Source organism: Copidosoma floridanum, unplaced genomic scaffold (assembly GCF_036245765.1).
Source record: "Copidosoma floridanum isolate Cflo_tuat_1 unplaced genomic scaffold, Cflo_Japanese_pri ptg000028l, whole genome shotgun sequence".
Taxonomy (NCBI): Eukaryota; Metazoa; Arthropoda; class Insecta; order Hymenoptera; family Encyrtidae; genus Copidosoma; species Copidosoma floridanum.
In genome coordinates this window covers 5490143-5518086 of record NW_028321905.1, presented here as the reverse complement: position 1 = coordinate 5518086, position 27944 = coordinate 5490143, and the positions used below count along the sequence as shown (strand labels likewise).

General features: G+C 37.0%; 1 protein-coding gene across 1 annotated transcript in view; it reads right to left on the bottom strand.

The window, feature by feature from the left end:
• The window catches only part of nmo (serine/threonine-protein kinase nemo), a 497113-nt gene extending 469425 nt beyond the window's left edge, over window positions 1–27688 (bottom strand). The window contains exon 1 of the mRNA XM_023391687.2: window positions 27259–27688. Coding sequence (XP_023247455.1) covers window positions 27259–27467 — 209 coding nt within the window. The 5' untranslated portion in view covers window positions 27468–27688. The remainder of the gene's footprint in view (window positions 1–27258) is intronic.
• Between the last annotated feature and the right edge of the window lie 256 nt (window positions 27689–27944).

Genomic DNA, 27944 nt, shown 5'->3' with positions numbered 1-27944 from the left:
ATTTTTCATATTATTTTCCATTTCATTTTTTTTATCATATCACATTTATTTATTTATTTTATTTTTATTGAATTTTTTTATTTTGTTTTTATACATTTCTTTCTATTTTTATTTTTAATTGTTTTTCATTGCATTTTGTTTTAATTTTTTTCATTCAATTTTTGTACATAAATTTTCTTCAAATTATTTTTTTTATCACTTATTTTTTTGCAATTGTATAGCCAATTAATAAAATTTTTGTTTTATTTTTATTTAATTATTTAATGGCATTATGCCATTATTTGTTTATCAAACTCGAAACAAGCGCCCTTAAAAACCATCAAAATGATACGTAACTCGAAATATACATATATTATGATCTTACACAATTTATTCATATTTGATTTAATAAATAACTATATCTATATGAGCGCGTGGTGGCTCGGTCGGCTAGGTCGTGGATTGGCACACGGGAGACCGTGGTTCGGTTCCCGGCCAGTGCTACTTTCGGGCAAGTACCTCTGTGAGTCTCACATGTGCTTTTTTACCACGCAATGCTCCTCGAGGAGGGTCTAGGCAACCTTCTAGCAGCAAAAATTGCCTAATTTCCCTCTACCCCCCTCCCAGTAATTGGTGGCCTCACATCCCTCTTCCCTTCCTTCTCCCAAGTGCTAAGTGCCCATAGTAGTGCCCTTATTAAAAGAGCCGGACGTAGAGCACTATAATATAAAAAAAAAAAAAAACAATATCTGTATAATTATATGACATTGTAACATAATTTGTTTGTCAAATTCGAAATAAGCGCCCTTAAAAACCATTGATACGTTCTGCAACTCTACTGTATACGTTTATTATGATAATTTATTTATTTATCTAATAATTTATGTACAACAGTAATTATTAGCATTATTTTAATGATAAAAAAACATCAGGCTTAAAAAAAATCAGTCGGTATTTCATGCATTAAATGCATAAAATACCAATATTTAATGGGTAATAACGCGCCTTGTTCGATTTAATGTACATAACCATATTTGTGCTAATTAAATAATTTTTTTTTTAAATTTATTATTTAGAAAAAAAACTCTGGTTAGGATGAAGAGACTTCTAGTAAGCGACTTCCGTTTTATGGAAATCTGTCGTTTTTAAAATTACAGCCCCCCAAGCACGCGACATAAAGGACTTCGTTTTAATAAATAATCAAATAAATAAATTTATCATTAATTCAATGTATTATCAGTGAATGCATGTGAAAATGAGAAATAAGTTACGAACCACACGATAAGTATAAGAAACCGAAATTCTACAGTCGGCAGCGCTCGTAGCAGAGTAGGTAAGGTACTTGACTCGTATGCAGGAGGTCGAGGGTTCAAATCTCTTTATTGGAAAGTTTTATTTATTTTTTTTTATTTTTTTTTTTTTTTAGAACTGTAGAAGAAAAAAATTCAAAGTTAAATAAAAATTATTGTGGAAAACGTTAAAATTGGTTTAAAAATTAGTTGCTTGGGAGTGTAAAGGGGATGGTGGGCCTAGGTGTGCAGGAGAGTAGCGCAGCACGGTTGGAAGATATATGGTGGGGTGAGAAGAAGTGTGTAGGGGACTGACGGTGAGGGCGACAAGGTAAGAGGGGAAATACAATGAATTAGGAGTAAGAGATTTCCGGTAAGCCACAACCGTTTCATACAAATTTGTCTTTTTGAAAATTCCAGCCCCCTTCGCCCAGTGCGCGACATAAAGAACTTCGTTCTAAAAATTTTCGAATCTTCACGAAATGTTTCGCAACGTAATTTAACTGCTGGTGAACTTTCTATTATTCTTGCTCGGAAGGCTCTGTAGATTTCATTGCCATTATTGATTTCGGACGTGTCATCGGATGTAAACTCGCAGTTGCGTCTAACCGGCGTGTCTCGTTCTCGTTTTTTGGAAAGTTAGGGCGAGAGTCTCGGTATCATTCTTGATTATAATTTTATTATTGTTTTTGGTTGTAGTATTGAAACGGAGCTTGTTGATGGTAAGCATAGCCTGGAATATAAAAATACAGATAATACATTTGTGGGTAGAAAGGTGGATAAAAGGGTGGTTGAAAATATGGAAATTCTTGGAAATTTGGAGGGTAATAATAGTGATTAGGTTCATTATTCCAGGGTGGTGGTGGTGTACGGCTTGATGGCGGAGTACTTGATCATCGTTGAGGTGCGTAGCTAAGTGCGGGATGTACAATTCTTCGACCATACTCGTCGAATTTTGGTTGAGTCATCTTGACATCATTTGTATCGTAGGTATACGGGAAAGAATTTCTATTATCGGTCAATGGGTCATTAAAATTGACGAATTTTTTTTGGTGGTCGAACTGAGTAGAGACAGGAACAGGAATTTCGGTAACGTTCGGTACCGAAGATTCAGAGTCGTAGAGTAGAGGTCGTGGGTACGGCCTTGTAAGCGTACTTGGCCTGATTGTATACTGGTGGGCAAGTGCGTTCAGTAAGTAAAGCAGCTTCTAAAGCTTCATGGATATCTTTGAGCTTCGAAAGTGCTATACTTAATTTCCACGAGTTAGGTAAACCATTAATAAACGTTTGTAGTCCCAACTTTTCAAGTTGTGATTTTTGTGTTGCCTTGAGTTTCTCATTATTCAATTCAATCAAAAGGGCTGTTAAGATAGTTTCTGTAAGAGAAATTATTTTATGATGAAAATTTCAAACTGTTTTATTTTGTTTCATTGTAGTATTTAAAAGTTCTGCCATGTATTCATGATACGATTTGATTGGTGAAAATTCTTGTTTTAGATGTTTTTTTAACTGATCAATTGATGCAAAAGTAGAACCTACTAAACTCTCTCGACCTTTGCCTTTGAGTCTAGAAATAACTGTGCAAAAGGTACATAGGTTCTTGAGCGGCTGTTACTAGAGTTCGTCCATTTTCTACATCTAGTAAAAAGTCTTTAAAGAGAGTCGAGTATCTGTCATTAAAAGGTATGTGTTGAGATGCTTGATTTATGAACATTAATGAATTAGTCGTACTTAATCCTAGTGAAACATTTAAAAACTGTTTTATAAGAAAGTCGTCTACTGACGAGTTTTTTCCAATATTTCCGGGCATTTTTATTTACTTTTTTTTTTTTTTTTTTTTTTAACAAAACTAAGATTCGAAAAACACATAAGGGATGCCAATTTGCTACGACCAGACTTGTTCAGAGTATGGTCTTATCTGTTTTATTTAAGTGTCAATCGTGGGTCTCTTAGGATTCAGCTCATGAGATTTATTTATTTTTTTTAAATGAATGATTATTTTCATTTAAATAATATGGCTAATTAATGTATTTCTTCATTAAAGCAATTTAATGATAATTCGATCTTTTAAATATAATTTAACCAGGTCACTTTAACAAGGTTCAGCGTCAATTTTATTACGGATATTTTACTTACATCTATCACTGATTTTTACTGCTGCTTCGGAATTCCCTAATGCTTCGTAGCGTAGTCCGATACAATTGATGTTCTCGATACGCACTCGAGTTGATTATTTTAAATATAATGAAGTAATGTGTGAATTACAAATTTTAAACTAGTATACATTTTCAGAACTGAACAATTAATGAGCAAGTAATTATTCATTCTTACATACATGCATTTTTACAACGAGGCTGGCCGTATTCTATGTCAGCATATTATGAAGCATTCACCTTAAAGCTAAAACACACGCGCATACGTAAGCGACGTACGAAATCTTCTTGTCATATAAGCTTGCTTTATATTCACAATACGTCTGATCTGAATTTGACGGACGGATAGTTTTTAGTTATAATATAATTCGTATCAACTCGGGATGTAACATCTTTATCTTCAAGATGATGAATGTCTGTTATGATCTGGTTTAAAAATTGATGCTATCCAAATTCTTTAACGTCTTTTTTCTCGCTACGAGCGAATAGTTTTATATTCTCGACTTTTGAACGTATATAAGGTTGCATATTAAACATAACCAGGTAAACACCAACAATCTTGAATTTTTCAGGTGATGATCCTAAAGGATTACATACTTTGAATCCATCTGCTTACAATCCAATTTTAACCGAATTCGATTAAGAAAAAAAATCATTTGTTTTGATGATTGTTCCATCATCTATGTCACAAAGTAGGTTCAAAGCACTCTTGTTATTTGTTTAATTTTTATTAAATTCGTGCAGGTTTCGTAACATTATGTCTAGTGTTTTCATCAGCGGAACTTATACAAAATCACATTTACTATTACAACCGTTCGAATATTGAAACGGGATTATCTGAGGCTGTATAGATGTAGGCGATCATGTAAAAAACTTTCTTCTCATGTACGGAGTGCACAATAACCCAGACGTTGGGTGTAGCTATGACAAAATATCTTGAAAACAAGTGGCCACAATATTCTTCATAATAGTTTTATCATTTTCACTCAAGTAAGAGTTACTTGAGGGACCTAGAAAATTTTCTCAACATTTAAGTACCATTTCTTGCATGCTTGTAGTAAACGGTTGCACAAGATTGTCCGTAGCAAAGTACGTTGTATACAAAACTCTTACTAATTCAACAATCTGGTGTTTAATATTGCTCTAATTAATACAATTTTTATCAATGGTTTTTATCACAACTGGCAGTATTAATTAATTGCTTCAAGGATTTATCGAACGAAGCATCCGTAGAACAGTTGCTGTGAGAGACAGGAATGTCAGTATGGAATGACAGGATTGAAATTAGCGGTGATTCTTCCATCTGCGATTATTCGTGATTTATATCCATTTGTGATACTGTCTTATTTTGCAATACTGACAATACTATTCGTAAGCCCAAGTCACGGCATACATCATGCCTAATAAATCTGTTTTTGTGATGTCTGAAAATATGCACATTACGAGCTGTTTGTGTTGAAAATACTTTTATATTTTCACAAAATTCACAAGTAATATTAACCTTTCAAAAATAGCTTTTAACAAAACTTAAATGTTAAGTAAGTTTGATGTGTTGAGTTCATATTTTGTAAGGAATTTCTAAACCTTTATACACACTAGTAATGAATAATATTACCAGTATTAAAATATAAGAATTTTAAATTTTTTTTTCTCTGCTGCAGCATACATTTCGTATAACTTTCGTAGTATAATACTGTTTAGTACTCGTACATTAACAAAATCAAACAAAGTAATATTATATTGACTTTTACCCTAAAATTTTCATTTCCATATACTTTCGACATGGCAAGGAATAAATGTATTTGATGTGAGGTTTGCATGAAGTAGTAGTCAAAAGTCAATATTACTTAGTTTGATTTTGTTAACGTACGAGTACTTAACGGTTTTATACTAAGAATGTCATACAAAATGTATGCTGCAGCAAAAAAAAAAAAATTACCGTTTTTATATTTTCATTTCAGAACTTTTCAAGGCTACAGATTCATTAGGAAGAATACCAGTGTGTATGAAGGTTCAGAAATTCCTTACAAAATATGAATTCAACACATCAAACTTACCTTACATTTTAGTTTTGTTAAAAGCTATTTTTAAGGGGATATCGTAACTTTTCACAAAAAAAACAATTTTCGAATGTTTATTTAAAAAAACTTGATAACATTAGATATCGCTCATATTAGAAAATACTGTATAGAAGTTTGTACAACATAGCTACGGTGATTTACAACGGTCCCACTAAAATTCATTACAAATTCAAATTTAGATACTGAACTTAGGGTGTTTACATGTCACGCACATGAAATCCAGGGTCAGAACAATAGGACATTAAAGGATTCTAGAAATTCAAATTTTCATTCATTTTTAAAATTTGCCGCTGAGTAGATATCCTACCTTAGCAACACTACATATTGTCTGTCGTTGTTTAAATGGCTGGGTTTTACATGGTACATTTTACATGCTTATAAATTCGACTTTGATTTGCTACATATGTTTCATTATTTTTATCATTTAGAGGACGATTTTACTATGTGAGAGTCATATCCACCACCCTCTCTTCTGAGGCATCGTCGTTTGTTACTATTAACTGCATATCTGCATGACACGGTAAAATGCTATAAACCAGTCGCCTATTTATATGGTATCCTAATGATTAGGTCATATTTAAAACACCACCTAGTTACCCGTGATGAAGTGACAGAATGGAGTCTCGAACCCGAGCCCTCGAGGCGGGAAGCAAGCACTCTACCACCTTAGTCACTGAGAACTCCTAACGCTGCACGTTATATACTGTAAAATTAGGAAGTACCTGTAGCCAATATCACACAGTTGGCAGCTCTGCTTGATTTCAAGAACATGCCTATCCCAATTATACGCAGGAAAAATCTGGCTTGCAGCTAACTTAACGATAGGACCATTTCTCAGAGACTGGGCCTAAAAAAAATCTTGTTTTGAGCATTTTGAGATACACATGTATCGTTATCATTGTTCTAACGACTTTTTGGCCTATATTTTTCGGTAAAGCTATGGAGTACGATAAAAGAGACTGAATTAAACCAAAATACATTAAGCATACAGGCAAAAATACTTATTTTTTGGTATTTGAAAATTCGAGTGAGCAAACCTGAAGTAAATAGTAGCGCAGTCGTCGCGGATTCGTCTGCTTTCTCAAACTTACCTCGTCGCGCTCCCGCAGCTTGATGGTTTTTTCTACGTGTTTCAAAGCATGTGCTTTCAAAGCAGAACTACTGTGACAATTGTATTTGCAATTTTTATGCTTGCAAATGAACACACTTTCTAGAAAATTTATGGTGTCGCAATAAATGCTGTTTAAAAGATAAATACCTGCGACGCTGTGTTAAGCACTTAACATACAAATAATGAAATTTTAAGTTACAATCTCTACTATGAAATTTCTGATGTTTATTATAAAAAAAATGTTTGTAAAACTTGATGAGCCATTCCGACACAGATACAACATGGTTATACGTAGGAATTGAAGAATCGAACAAGTGGGATGGTAAGATTTTCTGTAAGGCAGGAATACTTAAAAGCTATGCTTTTGCTGTGATTTCCAAATCTTATTGGCGTTTTTTCCATCAAGATATCTAAAATATATATGCACAAGGGTATGGAATATAAAATTTAGATTTGCTTATCGATATAATACAGTAGATACGTACTAATTGTTTCGAAAAAAATGTTTAGTGTAAATAAGAGTAGTAACACTATTGGCCTTGAGCGACATTCTGAAACAGCGCCCCTATCGAGAAATATTGGAGCGATTGGTCGTATCAGAACAGGATAGAGCTATATGAAATTGCTTTCGACTCTACTCACCAGGTAACTAAGCTTTAAAAATTACTTCTCTGCAAGCGCATTAAAACTAATTCATGTAATACTATCTTCTTGTAGTATGACCAATCGTTCCCAAGGTGTTTGAGGGGGGTGCTGTTTCAGAATTGCCCTCGAAGCTAATGTAGGCACAATTTTTATTTTCCCTTCTACGTATCTCTCGACGTTATTGTGCATAAAATAAATATTCTATACCATACAATAATACAATTATGCGACAGATGTTGCAAATCAGAAATTAAACTACTATATCATGTAATCTCTGTGCCCCAGATCGCTGGGTTAAAGAGATGGAAATTTAAGTTATGTTATTTTCATAACACTTCAATTAACAATAGTTACTTATAGTATAATACATAGGTATTACAGTGAAAATGTAGCAGTGGAGACTGCGTAGGCTGCTGTCTGCTGCACAGCTGCATGAAAATGTCATCAGCGATGCTATACGCTGGGTGCATGAGGGTGGAGGGGAGGGCTGGCGCCACTAGTAACTTTAACATTGTAGGTTGTGGACTTTTAGGGGAACTTCGCCAATAACGGCTACTTGAACTATTTTATTTCCATAAGATTTAACATGGCTTTTAGGGCAAAATGAAGCGGACCGGTCATGCACCTGGCGTATAAGAAATACTATCGTAGGTTTAATACTCCGTTTGTAAAAATGTACTTGGACCGATGTTATAGAAGTACTTCTGACTAGTAATATTACAAATTCTTACGTCAATTTACTATCATTGTAGTAATTCGACTATGCTCAGCGTTGAAAAAAATCCGACCATTGCTGGACATAGTAACGTTACAACTCATGTCGTACACTTATTTCACTATGGCTGTAGTACAATTGCTAGTGCCAAGTAGCATATATGCAGTGGTAATAGTAAATCTACAATTGGCATAGTAGAGCCGAAGTTATGTGTTGGTAACAAAGCAAACCTTACTACTGGAGTTTTAAATACGACTCACGGCACTTTCTCGTATAAAGTCATGAGGCGAACAAGCAAAGTTTGTGTACAGATATTTATTGTTGAGTATGGAATTTAATAATTTTTGGCAAATGTGAATGAGTGACTGTTAGATCAGATAATACAAAGGCATGGCCAGCTAGACGTGCAGTTGATTGTAAGTTATAATACAACATAATTATTGCCATAAGTAAAGTGCGTGTGATACTCGTACCTTACGAGCGAATATTTGTATTTCCAGAGTTCTTTTATCTACCTCATCAATGCAGACATTTTTACACGAACCGGAATCTTGTAAAATATTTTGCAGCTTGTGATCTTTCTTTTCTATCAATTGCCGTTCTATTGATGTTTTAAAGTGATTACATTTTTTCTTTGTACAAGAACAATTGTATTTAAAATAGGTAGTGTCATGCTCATTAACTTTAACTAAACAGTTTTTTTTCCTGTGACGAATGTCTTAAGTGCAAGTACAGCATTAGGACAATAAAATTTTATTACTGTTCACACGATGAAATTTTGATGACAGTAATTTATGAGCAATGATTTAGGATCGCCGGTACCATTGGATGCACTTATTTCTTAAATGGCATAGGAACTATGGTATATTCAGAGTATTTATAATATAATACTCATCTAAGCTGAAACGCGGAAAACCAGCGTACCTTTAGTAAAAATTTAAATTATCCCTGGTCAATTTACAAATATCAGATGTCTTAAACGAAAATATTGATTCTTTGATTTCCTCTGGGTGCTTCAAATTTAACGAAAGGTATCATGTCACGATTACATATTATTCATGTTTTTTCGAAACTGTATCATAAAAATATACTATTTTAACAAAAAAGTATGTATGCGGAGGGAGGAGGGGTTCATCACTCACATTTCAGAATTTTATCTATAGGTGTAGACGCAAAATTTTTTTTTTAATACGCATCACACCTAAAAAAAATTTTGACTTTATCGGTATGGTGTCTACTATTGTATGTCAGTAAATCAGATGTAAATTGTTTGCTATTTTCCGAAAATGTACTTTTTTATAATCTTGTGTGAAAAATTAATATTCTTCGCAGTGTTGCAAGGGTTACATTTTCCACGTGGTCTAAAATAAGGAGCTGGAAATGGTTATACTTACTGGTTTTTCGCATACTGCGCGTGAAAATTATTCCTACATTGGAATACATATTCTCCCACGATTGAAAAGTTTGATGTGCATCCGGGTACCAAACTAAAGACCTCTGGCATCGCGTCAAGATAATACTCGTATATTATATTAATAAACTTTACCTGTTGAGTACACTAAATATTCCATTTTTTTTTTAATTAAAATTTGTCTCTACTAATCATTCATTGTTTATCACTTTCTTAAAAATTACATCAACTGTAACTTTTTATTCAATCAAATTTTATTTGATGATCAAATCAAATTTAACTTTACGTGTTGACGTTCATTTAATAGTTCAAATAGTTGTACACAAAAAATAATTACATGTATTTGTTCGTGCGAATGATGTGTGGTCCACGGCTCTCGGACGTTCAAATGAGCTGTATGGGCAAAACCGCAAAAAACCAATAAACCTAAATCGCAAGCAACCTACTGACCCAGGGGATAGCGAGTAAATAATATAGAAGTAAAATTATGCAACTACTAATAATTTTCAACTTATTTATTTACGCCGAACTGTTGGGTCATAAACGTTATATTTTGCTACTCTTAAACCATTTCCTATGCTTTTCATGCAGTATTTTGTCCCTATGACGTCAGACGGGAACAACCAATGGCAAGGCGTTTTTAAGAGGGGCGCGGCACAGTTCTGATTTTGCACTTTGGATTATTTATTTAGAATAAAAAATGAGCTTTAAAAATTCTGAAAATAAGAAATTTGTTGATAATTATGCCTAAGTTTATTTTAAAGTTATTTCTGAAAAACAGTCAAAATGCTTATTTATTTTTGTTTTCTGAATCATTAATCATATTTTCCAAGTTAGCCGAGCTGACGTACTCTCTAATGCTGTACCGTTTTATTACTAGAAAGCTTTTTGACGCCGTCGTACTGCTTTGCACTGTCAGTGACAAATTGTAATTATATGAGCAACGACTAAATTTTAAATATAAGGCCATAGTTTCAGTTCAGTTTCTGCATTCAGTCAAAGGAAGAAACCTTCTTTGTCTTGTTTGCATAATAGACCTAAAACGACTATGGTCATTTGCTCTGTAAGCCGGCCACGATGATACTTTCGTTTGGTTAGGCAAGTGTCATTGATTTAAATAGTTATTTTCTTGCCGATAAGTCGATGGTTCAAATTCGACGCCACTACTGCTGCAATTTCTCTGCAATAGTTGAAATAGTCCGTAATGGTATTCATGCTAAGATGTTTTTTTCTATCCAGACGTCTACAAGAATTAATATGATCGTGCAAACAACTCAGTGACCTTTATTTTGCAACAAAGCTAATTATTATTACTAGCGTATGCTAAAACTATCCTAATTTAGATAGCGGTTAATTTTTTACAACCATCGGTAGATTTCAACATTTCGGAAGCGTTCGATTTTTTGATGGATATACCCCACTTCTTGTAAAAAAGCGATTGCGTTCTCATTAGTTTCAACTACTTAAGTTGTTTAATAAATAAAAATAGAAAAAAAATTTCAAGAGTCAACTTGAAGTTTTATTTTACCTTTTTTTCTTTATTTAACATTAATTTGGACAGTCAGGGGTCATGTTATTTTTCGAATAACGTAAACACACAAACAAAAATTACAAAGGTGCACTCTGCCATAATGACATCTCTGTACATATGTGTATACTGTTACGTAGGATTCTAAAGGTTCGGGGTGCTTAATAACAACGCGACAGTTAAACTCAATCAATCACTTTATTGCTATATTCCTTGAGGGAAGGCGCTTTGCGGTCCCGGGTGACTTATCGCGACTCACCTCCTTCTAGTCCCGACGTTCAAGAGCCCTGTGGCCACTGCTGCGGGCCTTTTTATGCTCTCTCTTCCCCCACTTGTGCTCCTTCCTAATACTAATAGCTGAAGCTCATCCCACGTAGTATGTTCCATACATACTGTACGTGACACGTCCGAGGCCGCTTCGTTTTCGCCCTCGACAACGTTCTTTTCTGTACCACCTCGGGAATGATTGTTTAATTAGTGTCTGTACCATGTTGTTCGTGTTGTAATGTATACTAACCATATAAGAAAAATTAATGGGGTGTTCCTATGAACAACCTCGTTAATTTCTCTTTAACAGGCTTTGATTAGTTTTCCGCAAGTTTATAATTGTGTTATTACATATATTGTTCGTGTTTGCGCTCTTCCCTCTTACATAATAAATTGATAAATATGCCCTTGTGGGTCTTACTTTCATTGATGATTATTCAATTACCATTTATTGCTTATTACCTAATTTAATATTTACTTATTTACTTACATTTTTTTTTTCTGAGTTGTTTCATACATATTCATTTTCCTCATTATGATTATTGTTTTCCTTCTTTCGGTTTTATTTTACTTACAACTTTTGTTTTGTGTATTCATTTCCCTTTTTTTTTATTTCCTTTTTTTTGTGTTATACTATATTCATTACATTTAACGCAGCGTCTTCCACCACAACATGACAAAAATCTTTTTATTTTTTATTTTATTATCATCATTATTACATACGTATTCTTTTTTTTTTTTACTAGACATCGTCAATGCTTAGGTATTAAGGCTCTACTTTTAACTTAGCTAAGGTTTGTTTGTTTCTTATGGTAACTGTTTGTTACTGCCCGTCGGTTGATCTTCTTGTCGCCGCTCACCCCGTACTTGGATAAGTATTGGCTGTAGTGCCATAGAATTCCCCGGATTTTCATTTCTTGCGACATTGTTTCTGGTTCTTCTTTCTGCAAACATTCTATATAAATTTAGTATAAGTGGTGCCCCCCATTTAAAAATATCGACCGATCCTGCAGCCGCCCCCAACGCTATTTCACCCCTAAAACATGAAATAGTTATCCTTTTTTCCCGTTCTCACTCCCATTTATCGTAATCTCCTAGGTTCCTAGGTTACCCTTGATTAAGGAAAGAGAGAACAACTACGAGAGAGAGAGAAAAATTTTACCTTCCTTCTTATTTTATTTTTATTTCTTTATTTTTATTTTGTTTTAACGTTCTGTGTAAATACAAATGACCATGCCATACAATTCATAATACATATTTTCCTAATAATCATTAAATGCAATCTAGTATTAGGGCTTGACTGGTTATTACGGTAAGTAGCGAGTGTGGCTCCGTCTTTACATTCAGGGTATATCGTTGCATATAATATTAATGTTATACTTATGTACATCTATATTTGTTACACTATGTATGTGTATGCTATAAACATAAGGTACATAATAGTCTTATTCCTTAGGAATTTCTTTTTTTTTGCTCAAAATTATGTTTTCTTTCCCACGTCGCGGGTTAGGTATATGCGTGTCTGTATGTTTACAGCGTTGTTTTCGCCGATTCTTGCGACATTTGTGTATGTATTTGTTTATTGTACCTTTGGAAGGTACCGCTTTGTATTACAGTCTGTCCCTATTTTGGTTGGGATGAGCCTGGAGGAGTAGATGATTTGATGATCGCGCCTTTCCGTAGTGAGCAGTATGTCATGTTGGGACCAATACTTCACTCGTTTCCCCTAATTATACCTTATCTCCTTCCGTCTCTTTTTTTTTTCTTTCTTTTCATGTGACAGAATTCAAGAAGGGAATGTCAAAGGGATTCTGTTGGGTTTTCCTTTTCTCATTGCTGCTCTCCCGGCTGTGTACTCGCTGATTTTTTCCGGTACTCTTCCTTGTTGTTTCCACACAACGCAAAAAAATTTTACTATGACTGGTGCAAGTGCGATTTTTGATATTTCCGTGCGGTTGCCCGAGTTTCTGAAGTTTAAGAAAAAATTTGTTTTAGTTGGGTACGCGGCTCGTTGTTGATCCGTACGCTTATTTCGGCGTACCGAAGCCTCTGTGTGAGCAAGGGTGGTCTCACAACGTGGCCCCTTGCCCTTGCGGTGGTACCCATACTGTGGAGGTGTTGAAACCTGTGAGGTTCGGTGCCCCTTAGGGGTACCGTTTCTCCTTGTTTTCCAGGACCACGAGGAAGCGGTGGCGTGCACGTCATTCGACGGCCGCGTGCTGAAGAAATACTGTCGAAGTCTTGAGTCCGGGGCGACTTATACTATTGTTATCGGGTGTACTTGCCATCGGGCCTTCATGGTGGTGGTAGTCGACGTGCAGTTTGACGCTGCTTCCTATCCTCTCGACAGCTGACCGATAATCCAGGTGCGCTATCAGTTGATTTACTTCTCGTCATAGTTGCCAGTTATATACTTTTGTAAAGAAAAATTACCTTAGGTGGACGGTCCAGTGGACGGTCTGTTCATCGCCAAGGACGTGACCGCCGATTCAGTGTTGTCTCATGACGACTGCGTGCGCCGTTCACGGGCGCTGTTATTATCCAGGAGTGACTATGGCGGGGGCAGGATAGTCCCTGACGGCGGGCGAAAGAAGGAGGGAGGAAGAGGGAAGAGGAAGATCTGTCCTAGTTCGCGAACTCGTGGCCCACGATAAAAGTGTGATAAAAATTTTTTTTTTTGCGGTTACCCCCCATTATTTCTATTCACCGTTCCTCCATGCTCCTCCCGGCCGTACAAATATGTAACTCAAAAAGGTTTTTTTTTTTATACATATATATATGCCTATATTCTGCATATGTCTCCTAAGTGTACACTTATGTGATAATTGTATTGACATGGTTTTAACGCTAGTTAGATAGAGCCACACGCACTTTTTACCCACCTCAATCATCGTTCATGTAAAGAGTAACAAAGAAAATAAAAATAGAATATCACTTTATTATACAAGTTATTTATTCATTCCCTCTCATTATTATGATTGTTATTATTATTCTTATATTGCATGTTTCTCTCTTCTCCTTAATTCCTCAGTCTGTGATAATTTTGAACGTAATTTATTTGCCTTCGTTACGTGTCTTCTCCCGTATGCCTGTATTTAATGAATCTTCGCGGCGCGTCCGGGGGCCGCGAAAGAAAAGGAGTTCCCGAGAGAAGTGGTATTTATTTTCACGTCTATTTCTACCCCCTATTCGTCTATAATGCTATTATTCGCAAGTAACTTTTGGGGTGGGGAGCAAGTTGCCGCTTGGTTCCTTTCACTTTTCTTCTTCTCCTCTTCTTATCATCTCATCCCTAGGACGCGGAGATTTCAATACACAAGCTTTTTTTATTTTGTCCACATGTGAGACCCGTATTTCTTCATTTTTCTGTAACTTCACATTATGGTTCCTGTTATCTATGCCGACTATTTCGTAAGAGCCCTCGTATTGGTCATCAAATTTCCCTTAAGATGGCTCTTTTAGTACATACACCATCTCACCTTCCATAAAAAAATTCGTGTTCAGCGCCCTATCATAATAGTACTTTGATCTGTATTTGTTCTGTGTTTGGGTCATTGCTGCCAACGATCGTTTGACTCACCTCTGGCCTCTTGAAGCTTGACGGGAGTTTTGCCTGCTGACCAAATATAAGCTCGTAGGGTGTGTAGCCTGTACTCTCGTGTTCCGACGTATTGTAAGCAAGCATACACAACGGCAATAGTTCGTCCCATTTTTCGGTCTCGCTAATGTAGGCTTTTAAGTATTCTGTAAGAACGTGGTGCATGCGTTCAATTGCCCCGTTGCTCTGAGGATGAAATGCCGTGCTCCCAAGTTTTTCAATTTTGAATAATCGCGTCAACTCGTCCATCGCTTTGTTCATAAAATGCGTTCCTCGGTCTGATAATAATTTTTCTGGCGCTCCAAAGTATGCTAAAAATTTATTCGTTAAGGCTCTTACCGTTTCTTCAGCTGTTGCTCTTTGTACCGGTATTAATACAATAAACTTGGTTAGCCAATCCTGTATTGACAGGATATGTGTATAGCCGTTTGTTGAAGGCTTATTAATTGGTCCGTAATAGTCAATCGAGATTTTTTCAAACGGTCTGCTGGGCGTATCTGTAACGAGCATAGCTTGCTTTGTTTTTACGCACACTAGTTTCTTAGTCTGACATGATCTGCATCCAAGTATAAATTGCCTTACATCGGCCCTCATGTGCCTCCAATAATAGTCCCTTGCTATCTTATTGTAGGTTTTATTCATTCCTTTATGACCCCCGATTGTTGATTCGTGATACTCCTTAATAACCTTATATTTTTGATCCACTGGTGGTATAACTAAGGTGTTCATGTAAAAGGTCGCTGTGACCTTGAGGTTTTTGAAAGTTTCCTCAAATTGTTCCACGAAGTAGATCCATTGGCTCATGTTGAGTATTGCCAAGTCACGTATCACGCCTATAGACTTTATTTTATTTATCATTACTAGTGCCTTGAGTGACGTAATGCATTTCTTGATGTCCGATTTTAGCGCCGTATCTTCAAAATGTGATTTAATATACATTCGCATTACCGCGACCTTTCTCACATTTGCTCTCATGACGTCACCAACCATCTTTTTTTCATTATTTAGGGCTATTGGATCTATGTATCCGCGCTCATATAGGGCGTCTATTGTTTCCGTATCAGGCACACTTTCTGTTACCGTCGCGAATGCTAGGTTATCTAGATAATGAAATGGGTGATCCTTTGCTCGATGCATTCTTTGGAATGGCTGTATGTCTGTTTCTTTTCCCGGTAGCCACGGTGGTTTTTCATGTGGCAACCGTGTCCTGCATACTCTGTACTTTTTTAGCTGTGGGAGGTTTGATAATACTTTATTTTGAAGGTCTGCTTCCTCTGGTTCGCTTTCCGACTCCAGTCTGGCCTTGTTTAAACCAGCCCCATCATCACTCTCATTGTTTAGTAAGTCTGAACTACTTGAAGAGTCTGGGGGTGGTGGTGGATCAGGTGGGGGCGTGTCCCCATCTTCATAAACTTCCTCATCCATGGAGTCACTTTTATTACGCTCTATTTCTTTAACTCCTTCCTCTTTTCCTTTCCATGATTCGTTTACTTCACTTTTCCAATTTATATTGGCGCCCGATTCGTCACTAACCCACGATTCCCTTTCCACCGGGCTTTGTTCCTCCTCGCTATGCCGGGATGCGGCAACGAGTGGCCTGAAGTGGTTGTTGAGGAGATGCAAGTGTACATATTCCTCATTGGCATTAATCGTGAAACTTTCGAAAATTTCACACTTTTTTCCCCTCTTAGTACCCTGTAGATGTATACAAATATTCTTCCTGAACTCTTGTGCAAACAACGATATGCAATCATCATTACCATATTCTGTATTGGACTGCAGGATTTTTCCTACCTCCTCCGGGTCAACACATATATTTTTCCACTTCGAACCTTGTAGTACATCCCGGAGTTCTCGCGCCGTCAATTGCAAGTCACAGGAAAAAATAAGAGAGTCGAATAAGCAATTACCTGGTATTTCTACCGGAAGTTCTTCGATGAGTTTTAAATTTTTATTCGACTCCATGCAGTTTTGTTCTAAATTCCGTTCGGCTACATTTCCGCCTCCTGTTTTACTTTCAAGCTTATTACCTTCATCGGTATAATCGTCCGTTACCCCTCTTATTCTTTCATTCCCCGATGGGTTTTCATTTATCTGTGGTGATTCACACGGGGTATCTTCCTCGCTCAAGAATTTCTCTCTATGCCCTGAGCCCGTTCTCTCCTTCGAGGGCTGTTGAGATATGTTTGTATCATTATCTGTACTTACCGTCGGATCGCTCAGAAGTCGATCGGTGATAGTATCGGATTCCCAAGCGTCTATTCTGATTCCCGGCTTGCCTTTAAAGTCTCGGCGCTTAACATCTAGTCTAACTTTCGCTTGGAAGTTATCTATTGAGTCATTAAGTAACGCTCCGATCTTTTTGTTTACTTTCGTTCCTTTTTCTGGACTTTCTTTCGTCTGTGTACCCCGTCGTGATTCATTTATTTGCTTCTCGCTTACACTCTCACTAGACGGTCTGCTTTGTGCCCCTTCCTTCGGCGTCGGTCGGTCCCCTTCGACCGTATTCGGTATTTTCTGTTGCTGCTTGTTACTCTCTTGGAGCACACTTTGCGCGTGAGCTTGGGCCCATCGGTCATTCTCCTTCTCTCCTTTATTCGCATTTCTGCTTGAGATACCTGCATCCGAACTCATCATCTCTATGGTATCTATAGGGTCAAGCATTCTTTCTCTCTTTCCGATCAACTCTGTAACCAGGCCTTCCTGTGCCTGCTGGTGTCCCCCGTGCTTATCATTATTCGCATTTATGACTATAATCTCTGTACCTACAGTTTCTTCTTCCTCTTTACCTTCCTCATTCGCTAGGCTAGCTGCGGCTAGTTGGAATCCCCAATGTTTTACCGGCTCGGATTTTCCTTTTAAAGCCACCGGTGAGTCACAGTTCGCTATGATAATTTCCTTCGACACAGTTTCTATTTGCGGTGTTACTAAAAAATTTGGCGGGTGCCTATGCAGCGTATCCAATTGTCTTTTGCGATTTTTTCGTTGCACCTTCGGTTGTATTTTTAGTTCTAAATACGGTGTGCTTGTTATTCCCACCCCTTTTTTCAAATTTTCTTCTTTGCATATGTAAGCTAATTTATCCTCCGTCGGACCCTGTGATAGGATTTGTTCTTCGCCATTGTTTAAGGATCCTATTTGAATATTTTTCCCCTTATTCCCTTCTGCGATCTGTACTATCTGTTTACGCGGCCTGCCTCTTTTCCCTTGTTTCTTATGTGGTTTTGCTCCTTTACTCTCTATATTTTCACTCGCCACCGGCCACTCTGATTCTGAATCAGCGTCGCTGTGTTCATTGACCGTCAACTCATCCGAGTTATTCGTCTTGCGAGGCTTTTTCCTTTCTACCTCTTTGTTCGACTCGTCTGAATCAGATATTTCTATCTGCCATTTCTTATCCTTTCTTATTATGTTTCTCTCTCTTCTTGTCCGCATTTTGAATATTCGTGCGGGTGGCGCATTTATGTCACCATGACCATCTCTTTCCTGCTCTTCAGCAAGTTCATATAACTCTCGTCGCGGTAGTTCAGGATTTTTCTCTCCATCCTCTATGATCGGATTTCGGGACAGTGCGTCCGGTGCCTTATTGGCTATTCCTGGTCTATAAACAACGTCAAATTCGTAGCCCCTTAATTCAGCTTTAAGCCTATTAAATCTTATATCTGGCTTCTTTGATGAATGAAAATGTTTAAGAGGCTCATGGTCCGTAACCACTGGAAACTTTCTGCCAAATAGATAGGGTCGAAACTGCTCTTTTGCATATACTATTGCGAGCAATTCTTTATCGTACGTAGGGTATCGAATTTCGCTGCCCTTTAGGCATCTAGAGGCATACTCGCACGGATTGTCTTTTCCTATTTCTCCCTGACTCAATATTGCCCCAATGGCATAGTCAGATGCATCCGTTGTCACCACAAATGGTTTTTTTAGATCGGGTGCTTTAAGTACAGGCTCGCTGCAAAGTGCATCTACGAGCGATTTGAATGCTTGTTCATGCTGCTCTTCCCATTTAAACTCTGTACCTCTTTTCAGAAGCCTCGACAGCGGTTGAGCAATTTTAGCGTATCCTTTAATAAATCTTCCATAATATCCAACAAATCCAAGAAATTGTTTGATTTTCTTTGCATTTGTAGGCTTTGGATATTTTCTTGCAGCCTCGATTTTCTTTGGATCCGTTTTTATTTCACCATTCCCTACAATATGGCCTAACACTTTTGCTTCACGTTTTAAGAATTGGCACTTCTTTGGCTCAATTGTAAGATTTGCCCTTGACAATCGCTCTAACAATCTTATAAAGCGTTTGCGATGTTCTTTAAGATTGGACGCAAACACCATTATATCGTCTAAATATACCTCTACCTCATGGCCCTGCAGCCCTGCCAGTGCAAGCGTTATTGCTCTTAGAAACGTGTTCGGAGAATCCGTGCAACCCATTGGCATTCTTTTGTACTGGTAATGCCCATCCGGTCCCGAAAACGCTGTTTTATGAGCATCGTCTTTATGTATTTCGACTTGAAAAAATCCCTGCTTCAAGTCTACCACTGTAATATAGCGTGCTGTCGCCAGATGTTCCAGTAGATCGCTCTGGAAGGGAAGTGGATGACAACTGCCCATTGTTATCTCGTTGAGTTGCCTGAAATCTGTTACTACCCGCCAGCGCTTTTCGCCATCCGGTCCTGCGTTTTTAGGTACGATCCACATGTTTGAGCTGTACGGTGACTCTGAAGGCTCTATTATGCCTTGTTCGAGTAATTTCTTAATTTCAACTTTCATTTGCTCTCTCACAGCTGGCGGATATCTATACCGTTTCGTTACTATCGGTTTATCCGTAGTCGTGTTTATTTTATGTTTTAAAAGATTTGTCGCTTTCAGTTTTTCCCCGTCGAGTCCAAAAACGTACGGGTCAATCTCTATAAGCCCTCGCACATGTTTTTTCTCTTCTTCGTTGCACCCCGATATGTCGACTAACTCCATTATTTTGTCGACTCGCTCTTTCCTGCAACTTAGGACGTCTGTTTTAATGTTTTCCTCAAGTATTTGAGTATTCTCGTTGTCACGGCCGTCCTTATCACAACCCACGTTTCCCACGATATTTTTCTTCGAACATGTGCAGCTGGCGTCGTTTCTTATCTCATCGCCTAGTTTTTCATTCTCTTCAGGGTTTCCAGTTTCTCTAAACATCCGTACAAAGGCTCTTTCTAATGCTTCTACGTCATCCCCATTGACGTCCGATGAGTCAGCTTTCTTCGTCGTCTCGCACTCTAAAAGGTCCACCACTGGGACTGGTACATTTATTATTTCATTTGATATATTTAGACATTCGGCATACACCCTACCATTATTGTTCGTTGCGATAAAATTACCGAACAAAATACCCTCTGTAAGCTTTTGTAGTGGGACCCAGCCCACTTTAATTTTCCTGTGCAACTCTTTTATATACGCATATATAACTTTCCTCGTCTTCGGCACAATTTCAAAACTTTCTGATTCTCGTAGCGGAATTCTCCTTCCATTCAATTTAAGTGTATTGTCTTCGGCATTTATCTGACCGTTATACAACTTAAAAATATCCCATCCTATGATTCCTTCTACCTCTATGGGAAAGTCATGGGGGACTACGTGTAGGGTACACATAAAGTTTTCTAGGGGTAATCTTATAGATCCCAAAGTTTGGCGAGCTCCGTGCGTTACGCCTTTCATTTTTAATTTTTCCCTACTATTTACCGCTACTCCAATATCGAGACAATTCTCTTTAATTATTGAAATTTCCGCGCCCGTATCGGCATAAAATGTCGCACCTTCGTTTATATAAGGGCTTTTTAGAATTACTGTGGGTGGTGTGTATCCTATTTTCGATAAATTTATTTTCACTGTGCGAGATAGCTGCTGCTCATCTTTTCCCTCAGCTTTAGAATTTTCACGCGTCGTGGCATAAGTCTCCGATACCTTATGCTTGTCATTATCCATACCCTCCTCTAACACTCCTAACTTCCTCTCATAAATTTCTTCATTTATTGCTTTGTCATGCCCGACGATTGGGGATCGCGTCGAACATCCTGCGAGTTTAAATGCCCGGTTTTCGAGCTGTTTACCCTCGCACTTTGACTATTAAGATTATCTCTCCTATAATCATCCCTGCGATTATCCTGATTGGAGTATTGGTTATTTTGCCTGTACCGATAATCGTCCTTCCTATGGTCATATCTATTATAATTATGACCTACTTTTCTGTCATTGTAACTATTTCCACCATAATTATTACTGTTATTATTATTGTTATAATAATTATTACTATCGTATGTATATTTTCTTCCCTGGTAGCGATTCCCTTGATTGTAAGGCCTTTTACCATTATTCCCTTGTTGTCTATCAAAAATCCTATCGTTTCCATACCGACGGTGATAATCATTATACGCTACCTTCCTATCATACCATCCTTCTTCTTCTATTGTTTCTTTTTTTGGTTCTTCGTCAACGTTAGGATTTTTTATTATTCCTTTTTTTGCATCTTGCCACAATTTTTCACATCCACTAGTAGAATGGGCGCCGTGCTCTCGACAATACGAACAGTATTTTACATCAGCCACACCGTCCCACTCGTCCGTATCTGACTTCCCCACGGGTGCGTCGCTACCGATAAGGCCCACCATGGCGTCATACCGTCTCTCGGCGTTATTTGCTCTCAATCTGCTCTTTTGCACTATCATTGAGCGGCGGAGGCTTAATTCATTATCTACAGTAATGGCAGCTTCAATAGCCTCCTCTAGCGTTTTTGGTTGGAACCCTGCGACGTTCCAGTTATACGGTGCCTTTAATCCGTACAGAAACTGCCTCACTGCTTCACTGTCTGATCTCTTTTTCGACGCGTCTTTCTCGGCCCGCGTCGAGTATGGGTTCGCCTCATGTGCCATCATGATTCCATTGTGTAGTCGCTGGACTCGCCCGCAATATTCCATAATTAATTCGTTATTCCATTGCGTGACAGTTTTAAGCTCCGCTGCAAGTGTCTCTATTCCTCCTATTTCATTGAATCTTCGTGATAGAGCCGACAGAAGCTCGTCAATCGAATTAAATAACGATAATCGCGTGCACAATTGATCGTCCGCTATGCCTCGCAATTTATTTCCCAAAAGTCCTATAAAATATTTTTCATACTGGGCAGGTATTGTTCCCTTTATCATCCTTACCATTTGCTCAAATAAGGGGAACTGCACGGGGTCTCCATTATACAGTGGTATACCATTTACTGCGTTGTTTAGGTAGCCTAATATATTAAGATTCGAGCCTAAGGCTAACGGTACCCCTGTTTGTTGCCTATTACTAGGAAAAAATTGCATGGTTTGATGCTGAGGAATATCACGTATGTTACTTTGTGTCCTTTGAAAAGATTCTGCCTGATTATTTATCGGCAGCTCGGTTGGTCGGTCACATGCAGGGAAAAGATATTCTGTATTTGTATACACGTCATTATGATTTTCTTCGTATCCAAACCTCAGCCTATCTGTCTTATTGTTTGATGTATAGTAGTTATAATTTTTGTCATTTGAATGCAGAGGTGGCCAATCGCAGAATGGTATAAAAGGTTGTTCACTGTTTGTATTTTCTTGTTCTTGCCGTTTGGTATACTTTTCCTGCCAACTCGTTTTGCCTAGCCCTTCCATGCCTAATTGATCACGTTTCCTGTCTACCCCTATGTTCTCCTTAATCGCATTCTCTTTTAATTCTGATTTTTCTGGTGCCATTTCCAACATCTCTATTTCTGCTGTTTCGTTCGTTGGCTCTGCTAATTTTGTATTAGGATTTTTCTTAAATGAAATTTTTGGTTTTATTTTTTTAAATATCTTTAACATAAGAACTTGATTTTTCTTATCCATCTTCTCATAGAGTGCATACGATTCGGGGTCGTGTTCAAGCATAACCGTTATTGTATCTGAATCTTCCTGTGTCATGGAAAAAGTTTCGTTTAAACCATTCCTACCGTTATCAATCTCCTCCCCGTAGTCGGACATCATTATTTCCTTCCCCCTTTTTTTTATATTAGAGTGATGTAAGCTTAATTATATTAGTTGCTTTCAGTCCACGCACGAAGAAATAATAGAAAAAAAAGGATCCTTATTTTATTTCCGATTCTGTATTTCTATTTTACTGGCTTCTAAAACGAGCGGAACTAGCCGTATTCGGGTTAAGTATTATTTTATATTGTACGTCGTTTCCTTAGCTAAAAACCCGAGGGACAATAAGTATATATATTTGGGATGATAAATAGAATTATTACTTACTCTGAAAGAAGGCACAAGACGGTGAACGCCAATATACTCCAAGTCATCCTCTTTACGATAGTTCCTTTTAAAACTGGATGTTGACCCTAGTCCTTCCTTACTCGATAGTAGCTGCAGGTGACTGCCTTGAATTTTCTGCGCCTGTTGTTGCACTGCACTATGTGTGCTTCCCGATTGTTGCCCAAAAATTCCGAAATATCACGTGTAAAAAAAAATTTTATTTCGCGACAAAACCTACCCCACACCTAGCACCAAAACTGTTACGTAGGATTCTAAAGGTTCGGGGTGCTTAATAACAACGCGGCAGTTAAACTCAATCAATCACTTTATTGCTATATTCCTTGAGGGAAGGCGCTTTGCGGTCCCGGGTGACTTATCGCGACTCACCTCCTTCTGGTCCCGACGTTCAAGAGCCCTGTGGCCACTGCTGCGGGCCTTTTTATGCTCTCTCTTCCCCCACTTGTGCTCCTTCCTAATACTAATAGCTGAAGCTCATCCCACGTAGTATGTTCCATACATACTGTACGTGACAATACTCTCACAGCTCCTCCCAAGTTCAAAATTTTATTGACAAATTTACCACTTTATTGTGCTCAACTTGGTCAGTAAAGAGAGTTTGTCTCGTTCTCAAGATACTTACAAAATCAATTGCCCACGAAGTATCATACAGATACTTTTCAGTAATTCTGTTCCACAAGTGTGCCAAGCTGATAAGAACAGATTTATTTATTTATGTAATACAGAATTTACCTATGGGTGATATACCTTAATATGTGTCAATTGGCTGAGAAAAAATTATAAAACAAAATAAAATATTATTACTATTAATTTAATAGTAAATTTCAATAATCAATGATATTACGTACAAATTAAAGATAATTAAAACTCAATGTTCGTCTTTCGAGACGCAACATGTGGAAAAGGAAGTAAGTAGAAATTTTATCATTTTTTAAAATTTTTACTATCAACTTATCCAGAGATCATCCTTATTCGGCGTGATAACTGTACTACCAGCACTACTGTGGTGGCTAAAAGTGCAACTATAATCTGTTAAGGAAGTTTGGGAGAAAAGTTCAACATGGACAAACGTACTAAAAAAAATGTATGTTATATTTGAGCATGTCAGGAGTGCACATGAATTTTTTCAGATTTTTCACCAGGGGAAATTTTCGAAAAAAAAATTATGAAATATTGACAGTTTAACACGGTCTTGCCTTTTAACAGTTTTGCCTTTTAATTGAAATTAAGGTATATTCTAAATGTGTTGGAATAAAAAAAAACGTTTGCATAGATTACTTGGTAAAAAAAGGAAGATGCTCGACAAAAAAAATCAAGCCTTGTCAGGCATTTTTCGAAAATACAAGCAGTTACAATCGTACAATTTCAAGTTTGTAGAGTGCAAGAAGAGGTGCGCGGAAACGGGGTCCACATGCGCGGACAGGGGGGACTCCCCGTTCCTCGCCTCTCTGAATGATACTCTCAAACCTCCTTAAAATGATCGTAGTGTCTATTCGCACCGTATATCCACGTAATTACGTGGGATGCGTTCCGTAAGCACTGGCCGTTTAATCTAAGTATTTAGATAATGTGTAGATAACTTATTAATGTGAGAGAGATAATATGTCATACTTCTTCCCTTGCACTTAAATGTCATCTAGGATACCGAGATACTTGAAGATTAAGTGCTGGAGCTTAAACGCACCCGTGGATATACTGAATACGCATGCAAGGTGGGCAACTCTACTGTCCGGTACTTATAGGGTCCAAGTTTATTTTTTTTCCGAACGAGCGAAGCGCATTTGTATACGTGAATATAAGGTGCGAGTAGACAAAGTGTAAAATTACATCGTTTTTGAGATTTCTTGCGGGCTTCATGGTAATTGTAATGTGTTCTATATTTTGTGCTGTCTACATAATAAATTATTAACTTTGATTTATTCATTTATTTATTGTATTAGGCTAAACTTAAATTATGACGAAGCTGGCCAAAATTTGAAAACAAGGAGAAAGTAGCAGGTTATAGTTACATTTTCAACTACGAGGGCAGCGCTGGTAGTACTATTATCTAGAAAGATTATAAGTGAGTGTAGCTGAAGTGTACGAAAGTCACTGATTGGTTCCACCATTTTTTTGGATTACCTGAGAAAATAACAAGCCAAGTGGAGATGTGTATATGTTTGTGTGTAAGTCTGTGTTTCCCTCTCCACCGCTTCTCCCACCTGCGCGGTACCGAAAATAATGTCTTCAGCCCCAGTCCCTTAAGAAGGACCCCTCGTGCAGAGATGTCAACCCACGTCGTAGGTCACAAATATGCTCACAAAACACAGGCACATTTGGCATCAGTTGCGTAAGAGAACATAGGCTAACCTGTGGAAATAAAATGACTCGATCCATTTTCTAAAGAATATCTCGAAATTTTCCAGGGTAATACTTCATTGGATAGGTGTCGTTTGAAAGAAGAAGTTGTTTTCTACAAAATGTTTGCACTTTTATTACGATATTCACTAGTTTATTCAAGTTATTAGGTTACTTTCATCGCGTGTGCAAAATCTGCCATAAGAATACATGTTAGAAAGTGCTACAGAAACACCCTTAATATCTTGGAATGGGTAAGCGATGTAAATAATTATACCATTGGATTTAGTGAATTTTCAGATAAAAAATTAAACTGGTCTAGGTTCAGGAACTATTACGGGACAGCCTCTTTAAAACTATACTAGGGGTAAAAATGTAGTTTAGCCCACCCTCCGAGAAATTAGCTTGAAAAAAGACAGTGCTACCGTAACAACGTAAGGTGCCAAATTCATAAGTGTAAGTTGTGAGAAATGACCAAATTATATCGATATTTTTGGAAAACATGAAAAAAAAGGTTATAAATATAATCAGTTATGGCTCCCTCGCAAGCTTCACTCGCTCGTTTGCGTTGTAAAAGATTACCAAATCCTATGAAGGGGGAGATTCCGAATTTTGTGGCGCTGCAATCTGAGTGTGGTTTCTTATGTACATTGATGCCAAAAATACAGGAAAAATAATAGAAAAATTTCTTCTTACCTCCTTTTCGAGATATCAAACTCAAAAGTCGAAAAAATCATATTTTGTATACATCCGATATTTGGGTTACTTCTTGCTTATTTGATAGTGATGAATATGAAAAAAATACTAAAAAAATTTCTAGTTACGTACATTTTTATTTTGCTTCATTTTAAATGTGTATTTCTCCTTAAAAAACATTTCAGGTGTGTTTTTTTCGTGTAAAGCATGATAAAAATAATATTAATTAAGAAAATAACAACAAATCGTTGAAGGAGCAAAAAAATAAAAAGTTGGCTAACTTTGGATGTAACTGCGGATGTTTTGACATTGTTACACGCACAGAACGAGCCACAGAACAATAAACAGTAAATACTTAGAGATGTTACAAGATTTACCGATTACACTGAGCTTTTATATTTGAAATTTTTACGCGCTAAAAAAAACAGCGACCGATAGAGGCGCTGCATGCTCGATGAAGCGCTCGAGAATTTGAATTTTGAATAGCCCTTACATAAAGAGCGTATCAGATACCAAGCTAATAAAAATAGATAATACACTTTGATCTGTGTCAGTGTGCCGGAAAGCGATGGTAAAATTAATATAAATTTCATCGTTTTTAAATCAATAAATAATATTCATTCTTAAAGTGTTTTTTATATTAAAATAAAATATATTTAAAATGTGTTTTTCGACAATCAAGGCGCAACATCTCAAAAAAAAGCAAGTATAATTTTTTTAGTTATTTTTTTTCATATTTATTACTATCAAATAAGCAAGAAATAACCCTAATATCGCATGTATACAAAATATGATTTTTTCGACTTTCGAGTTCTATATCTCGAAAAGAAGGTAAATAGGAATTTTTTAATTATTTTTCCTGTATTTCTTGCATCAACATACATAAGAAAACACACTTAGATTGCGGCGCCACAGAAATCGGAATCGTGCCAGTTGGTAGCACTGTCGTTACAAGCATGTTATGAAGCCAACTTCTCAAAGGATGGGCTAAACTGCACATCTGCCAAAACTGTAAATGCGATAAAATCTCATCAGGTTTATGTTTTAAATCAACTAATTATCTTAATTACTTAACTATAGTAAAAAAAGTAGAACAATATCATATTAGTTACACAAAAATCTTCAGAAAAAGTTCTGCACACTGTTCTTACCAAACAACACCAAATGCACCATACCCTATAGGTCGATCAGGCTGAATAGATTCATAAGCAGCAGGTTGTGATTGAGCTTTTCCAGAATTAGTATGGTAGTAAGTTGTTAAGGATTGAGATACAGCAGCAAGAATCGTTTGAGAAGAATTCGCTTCTGCTGCACCTCCTATTGTGCTGCTATTCTGCATCAATGATGTGGACAAGTTCATTGACAATAACCCACATTACTTGACACCACTAACACCTTCAATGATTACTAAAATCTTAAGATAAGGGTCATCCTTATTCGTGATTTTACTTGTGTCACTAATGCTCATGGTATTAATACTTTGAAAATTATTGTATGATACACTTGTAATTCATAAGATGTTCACTAAATCAGTATGAGCTACTGTTACATATCAAGTTTTTTAAAGTATATTTACTTATAATGCAAGTACTTTTTTTAAAACTTATTTAAGACAACACAATAATTCTTGCTCAAAATACTTTGACAACACAATAGATACCATTGTAAAAAACTTAGGTTAAGAAAGACTAACCTGTAAACATTAGGACCAAAAGAAGGAATTGACTAATTTTTGTCAACAAAGTAGATTGCTACAAATAAAGTGAGCAGGCCTTCAATAACGGTCTATTCACGGTGGAGCCAGTAAGCAAAAAGCACTGGGCACGATTGTTCGTTT